This window comes from Limulus polyphemus, unplaced genomic scaffold (assembly GCF_000517525.1).
Source record: "Limulus polyphemus unplaced genomic scaffold, Limulus_polyphemus-2.1.2 Scaffold3262, whole genome shotgun sequence".
Taxonomy (NCBI): Eukaryota; Metazoa; Arthropoda; class Merostomata; order Xiphosura; family Limulidae; genus Limulus; species Limulus polyphemus.
In genome coordinates, this window is record NW_013668872.1 from 20,826 (window position 1) to 27,903 (window position 7,078).

Genomic DNA, 7,078 nt, shown 5'->3' on the forward strand with positions numbered 1-7,078 from the left:
CGTGATTTGTAGGTTTAACACAGTACCGTGTTTTGTAGGTTTAACACAGTACCGTAATTTGTTGGTTTGATATTCTCTATTTTCTTATCAGAATTGGCGAAGATGATGTTTTCCAGGTGTTGAATGAGCAGACAAATGAGAAGAAAGTTTCAAAGAAAGATGAAATTGTCTTTAAAGAATCAGATGCAGGCAAGGTATTTGCTTTTACGGAATAATCAAAGTTAAGTTTGTTGACTACACTCAACAGAATATCGAAATAATACAATAGTTAAAAACTTACAAGTGATAGAACATGAATAATTACAGGATATTGACAACTTATTGATGAATGAAAGAATAGCTTAATTTTGTAAAGAGGGAGATTTAGCATCATATGGTATACGTAGACAGACAAATAGACAGTGTAACTTTTCTTTACTTTGTAATTTTTAGTGTGCTCTGCTAGTGTTAATGTAATATTAGGCAAAAGATGTGATCTATACAGAAGATGAGTATGTCATTAAAACAATTTGGAGCTTCATCACCTCGTCAGAGTTAGCCTGTAATATAGTTTCCATTGTAGAAAGTCTCATCATAAGGGTGTCATGTATAATACACACTACTACTCCTTACAGGCTTTCCATAATCCATTTGGTGTATGAGAACTATGGTTCCCTAGCACCTGTTTTAGCAGTCTGAATGTCCTAGTGTACATCAAAACATGTAGAAACATGTAAGGATAAATTTCTCTATAAATCTTAAAGTTATTTTACACAACTCAAATAATTGTGTCAATTAATTTTAATATTATTTGATCCATATTCCTTTGTTTTCAATGCCGATAAGTCTTTGAAACTATAAGTCCCTGATGTGGATGCATCTTTATGGCTTGAGTGTATTCATATTTTACATCAGAAAAGGTTGTCACGTATCCTTCCCAAAAGCCGTCATTGTTTGGTGACATCACATCACCTATGAAATGCTAAACAGTGTCAAAATGTAGTTCTGATACATTCCATTCCTCCACAGCTTTATATCAGCTGATTTACATATTGAAAATCGTTTTAGTATAAAATACTCAACCTTCTGTATAGTTAAGTATTCGTCAGTTTAAAAAGATTACCAATATGTTCTACTTTCAGCAGTTAATTTTTTTAAGTATTTTCTAATTCAACAAAAATTCTTTGTGCAGTACTGTTCTAAAATATTTCTGTATTAGAAATTTTGTTAAATAGTTTTTTTTACTACATGATCTATAAAAAATACAACTTGTATAGTAAATTGTATTTTTGTTCTTTCGACTGATATTTATGGACTAATTTTTCAAACTTAACATACAATGTGGTATACTGTATATTTTAGAGCCTATCGTACATAGATATTTCATGTTCCCTTTCACTGGAGGAAGCTGTTAAAGTAAGAAACGAGGCATCGAATTTAGTTCATCGTTTGTCTCTAAAAGAAAATAGAACAGATGAAAAGAACACAAACAATAGTGGCACTGATTTTTCACCAGGCTTCGTAAATCTGCAAAAGAAGGAGGAGTTGATAACTTCGGGTAAAAGTACTGGAACTTATCGAAGAAGAAGATCTCGATCAATTGCTTCACAAACAAATGATGCAGCCTCAAAGGACGATGATTTACCTAACACGAGAAACGAATTAGAAGGTGCATACTCTAGAAAAGTTTTTACCCATATTGAATCAATAGAAGACAAACAAAAGTATTTAGGTCGAGCTAACCAGACTAAGAAACCACAAGGAAAGGGTAGGGCTGCCAACAGAAGAGGAAACATTAATCTTAGATCAAGACCTTCAACTGCAAAAAGTGTCCAAGATAAATATGAAACTAGAGAGAGAATGGCTTCAAACCAGGTTGACAAGGATTCTGAAGTAGCAAAAAAAAGCATATCCGTGCCCTTAGGCGAGCATATTAATACCTCCACCACGACATCAGCAAAGACGAATCTCAAACCTAAAATTCCCTTCGTAAAGAGCAGTACTCCAATCTGTAGAGCAGCTAATACCAGTGCTAATTTGTCCAATAGAAAGATTGCATCTGGACAGGTTAGTCTCATTTCATCTAATTTACATCTGACTAAATAATCTTGCTGTGAATATTAGATTTATTTTTCAAGTTAAAGATTAGAGCAATATTGATTGTTTTTTTTTAAAAGGGGCTCCACCTACTAATTTTTATGAACATGTGGGATTCCACCCCAAAACCCTGCTTTATGGTCAGTCTTTACTTTTGCGAAATCATTGCTATTTTTCTTATAGTTTTAAAAAAGGCTAATTAAATTGATTGAAATAACTTTTTATGATTTGAAAACTGTAACTTTGTTTTTTGAGTTCAAACACCCCACCTTTGGATACCCATTGTGACGTGATGTTTGAAAGCCTTTCCATATTTAATTTCAGACACTTAGTAGGCACTTGTCAGACAAAGTGTATGAAAAATGAGAAGGGGATTCTGTGGGTACCATTTTCTGTAGTCTTATCTGCTGAGCTAACAGTATCTTTTTATTTCTATGTATTTCAGATTTGTGAAAAATCTGAAAATTAATCTAATTTGCCAAAAGTTATACATAGTGCATGTTATCAGACAGTGGCTCTGGGATTACACATGTATCAGATTGTGGACAACTATTCCTCTTCTATTTAAAATCAGCTTCTTAACTGGCTTGTTTACAGAACTAAGTTCCAACTCTTATGTAATTGTGTAGAATTTAGTAATATGGTGTTAAATTTCGTCTGAAAAATGGGAAAAAATTTATATTTTACTGGGTTTTTTTTTACAAATCATTATAGCTTTATTTAATACAAGATTGTAATTATGTGGCTGATTTTTAATCTGCTTACTTTCTTAGGTTACTTTATTGAAAAGGCTGAATTATACATCATCCTTCTCTAGTTGTCAAGGGTCTAGTTATACATCATGTTTCTCTAGTTGTCAAGGGTCTAACTATACATCATGTTTCTCTACTTGTCAAGGGTCTAGTTATACATCATGTTTCTCTAGTTGTCAAGGGTCTAACTATACATCATGTTTCTCTACTTGTCAAGGGTCTAATTATACATCATGTTTCTCTAGTTGTCAAGGGTCTAGTTGTACATCATGTTTCTCTAGTTGTCAAGGGTCTAGTTGTACATCATGTTTCTCTAGTTGTCAAGGGTCTAGTTATACATCATGTTTCTCTAGTTGTCAAGGGTCTAGCTATACATCATGTTTCTCTAGTTGTCAAGGGTCTAGTTATACATCATCTTTTTCTAGTTACCAAGGGTCTAGTTATACATCATGTTTCTCTAGTTGTCAAGGGTCTAGTGATAAAACATGTTTCTCTAGTTATATGTATATTTTAATTTCCAATAATAAACACTAATCAATGCTTAAAAACTGGTTCAACTAAACATTTATCTCCAAATAATGTTGTTTTTTATACTTACATTCCAGTATACTATCTCCTCTTATGTGATTTGCCCAAGATAACTTGGGTGCCCTTCATATTGTACGAGTTTAATTAGGGCAAACCGTTTCTCAATGAACTTTTAATTATTTGTCCACATTTGATTACATGTTATCATGTATTACAATAGGCTATCAAAAAGCAAAATAAACTGCCTTTTTTTTTTAGCTTATTTCCAAAAAAACATCATATGGAAGGGGTTATTATGAGAACCAGCTAACTGAAATAGATGTAGACAATTTTAGGTAGAAGGATTTAGTTTTGATTTTTTTTTACATGATCATAAAATTAATGTAAAATTTTTTTTTTCCTGTAAAGATGTCTTCAGAAAAAAGCAAAACTGAAACATCATTGAGCAACTCGCAAGGATCAAAGGAGTCTGTTTCTTATTCCAAGGTTGGTAGCTATGATAATTTTCCTCCTTAATTATCCGAGGTTTTACAGCATAATCTGCAGATATGTTTGGTCATAAAATTTAAGCATGTTTGTGTTCTAAAAACAGGTTATTTATGTACTGTCAAACATTATAGTTTTTTTAACATGTCCAACTTTTAAAGTTTCCATCTTACAGTTATCAAAAAGCTGAAGCTCAGTCGATAGAAACTTTTACATTGCTACAAGAAAGAAAAAAAAATGTGTTGTTTTTTACAGTTATAATGTATAGTGTTACATAATATTCACCCTAATTCCGACGTTTTATGATTTAAATTACACTTCATCTAGTTTATTTAGTTCAGAGTCCTGGTATTAGATAAAGATCTTTTCAGCACTTGATATATTAGATATAGATATAGCAAAATGAATCCCTGGTTAGTTTAATATCTTTAAAATATAGTGAGTGGATGAAGAAAAGTTGGAGTCATAAGGGTATTTCCTTGGCCTAAATGTTACTGAAGTAATCTTGCTCTTGTTTTACTCGTTCTGTGTTTACAATGCACAGTTTATAAGTCTTAAGAGAAAAAATATACTGAAACTTTGACTGATATTAACAAACTAGCTGTTGATTTTAGGTATACAATTAGTTGTGTTAAATCAGTAACTCTAGAGATAATTGGAAAAAGAAATGATATTGAGTTTGTTTCTGCAGTTGTTAATAAAATATATCAGTAGGCCAGAAAGGCACTCATTTTTTTTAAGGGGTAGTCTGTTCATTCCTCAAGGAGTCTATAATTTTTACCTTGCTTTCAGTCGAGAAATGCAACAACATCCGGATTAAAAACCCCCAATTCACTGTCAAGATATCATAGCAGTTCTGGGTCTTCAGCGTCATCCCTGTCCAGTTCTTCATTTCTTCCTCGTAAGTCGAGACTGCCGAGAGCATTATGTTCAGACGAAAACTTATCGAGAGACCAACTCCCCGTGAAACCTCAACTTGGCCAAACAACTAGCAAGGCCAGAGGTGGAAGACCTGATCTGAAACAACCAATCACCGCCGAGATATCAGAGACTAAACTTCACGGATCAAAAGCCTCGGGAACATTGAAACGTGCTCCTTTGAAAGCCATAGTACCCATATCACAGATGATTAGGCCAGGAGGTCAGAGAATTAATAAAATAAGAAACACCAGTAATCCCAATCAAAAAGGTAATAACCAAATGAGTAAAGAAGCAGGAAAAACATAACCATTCATTTGTTTACATCAATAAAGTTTATTCTTGTATCATTAAGTTTTTATGTGAAAGATCACACATTTTGTTATTGTGAAACATATCTTCTGTTTAAATAGTTAATACTTTCTTTAACAGATATATATACGTTTTATTATAAAACTTAATATTAAAGTATATATATGAACGATATTTTAACGGATATATAATCAGTTTACTTTTAGGTAAGTAATTGAACGAATGCTATTTCATTTTATAAATTTGTAGTTTTAGGAATTTTTGTTACATGTAGTTTAAAATAATTAAATACGTATTGTTGTTCCAACTATAGTTTTTCGTAACTTTAATACGAGTATTTTAAATTGATCTATTCCACTGGCAATAAGTAAAACTAGCATCATCTGTTGTTTCTGGCAGCATCCAAAGTTTTTATTGAAAATACATCTGTGTTCTTTAATCATGAATTTAAAAGCAAAGAAACTTGGTAGTTAATAAAGTTAACTCGTGCAATCAAACCTGTTTGTTAGGATCACTCCAGGGATTAAAATGTTGCTTCTACAGCTTATGGGAGAGAGCTTATTTTATATAAATTATTCTTTATAAAAAATATCGTCACTAAACAAGCATTATTTTTAAAAAAAATGATTTTAGGTTCTTGTATTTTTGATTACTTTTTTAAAGTCTTTCTGCGTAATGTTTCACGTTTTCCTTTTCAGCTGATAGTTCTTACAAAACCGTAACAAGTGTGCATCGAACAAGTAGCTTTCCTGGTTTTGGCATTCTTACTCCATCTTCGAAGATCCTTGACATATCTTTGTCTTCCCCTGCTCTGACTTCAACTCCAAGTAAATCAAAGTATGTTTTGTGCTTTCAGAATTCTTTTTTGGTTAATTGGAGCTTCAAAATGGTTGGGCAAGCAGATAAGTGCGGCTTTTCCCAATATATTTGGTACAAATTATCTTAAACAGTTGTTTTTGCTTTTTACCTCTCTCTCCAGTTTCGAAGAAAGAAAAATTAACAAATTGAAACAGTATGGTATGTAAAACCTTCACCCCTGTTTTGTGGATATTAGAACCATTTTCTGAAAAGATTTATTTTTTGACATTTCTAATGTTTTTATTTCATACTAGCATTTTTATTTTGTTAGTGAAATTTACCCTGAGATGTAGCTTTCAACATGATTTGATTGTACCAAAAATATTGTTTTTTTAGGTTTATGAGTTGTAAGCCTAAGTTTAACCTAATACAGAGTGTAGAGGGTGAAAATACGTGTAAGTTTGGTTGTCGGATAAAATAAGGTCGAATATTAACACCTTATATGCTACACCTCTACTTGGATGTTTTCCTTACTTTTACAAATTGCTAAGAAAGTTGTTTAAGAGTTTATTGCTTAACAGGTTATAAAATCACTCAAGTTATGAGAAAGTTGACTTCTTAGTTACTGCTGTGTCTTATCAACTTTACATTCGAGTATGCTGCATATGTGCTCCTTGAGAGCAGCAAGTTAGCTGGACGTGAGGCATAAACTATTGACCTGATGTGTTCCCATGTCCAAAAATACAGCAGTGCTAGGTCTGGATAGCTCAGTGTCCAGAGTAATAGTTACATGTGGCATATCAAGCAGTTGGAAGAAAAAATCACAGTTAACTCAACTCCATCAGCTGCCAGCTGTGGGAAGAGAAAATCACAACTCCATCAGCTGCCAGCTGTGGGAAGAGAAAATCACAACTCTATCAGCTTCCACCTGTGGGAAGAAAAAATCACAGTTAACTCAACTCCATCAACTTCCAATTGTGGAAAGAGAAAATCACAACTCCATCAGCTTCCAGCTGTGGGAAGAAAAATTTACAGTTAACTCAACTCCATCAGCTTCCAGCTGTGGGAAGAAAAATTCACAGTTAACTCAACTCCATCAGCTTCTAGCTGTGGGAAGAGAAAATCACAACACCATCAGCTTCCAGCTGTGGGAAGAAAAAAATCACAATTAACTCCGTCAGCTTCCAGCTGTGGGAAGGAAAAGTCAC

At 32.9% G+C, this 7,078-nt stretch overlaps 1 protein-coding gene across 1 annotated transcript in view; it reads left to right on the top strand.

Annotated features, from left to right (window-relative positions):
• LOC106469008 overlaps nucleotides 1-7,078 on the top strand; it is a 19,444-nt gene that overhangs the window by 9,510 nt on the left and 2,856 nt on the right. The window contains exons 5-9 of the mRNA XM_022397409.1: nucleotides 92-194; nucleotides 1,342-2,046; nucleotides 3,765-3,842; nucleotides 4,635-5,031; nucleotides 5,771-5,909. Of these exons, the coding sequence (XP_022253117.1) occupies nucleotides 92-194; nucleotides 1,342-2,046; nucleotides 3,765-3,842; nucleotides 4,635-5,031; nucleotides 5,771-5,909 (1,422 nt within the window). The remainder of the gene's footprint in view (nucleotides 1-91; nucleotides 195-1,341; nucleotides 2,047-3,764; nucleotides 3,843-4,634; nucleotides 5,032-5,770; nucleotides 5,910-7,078) is intronic.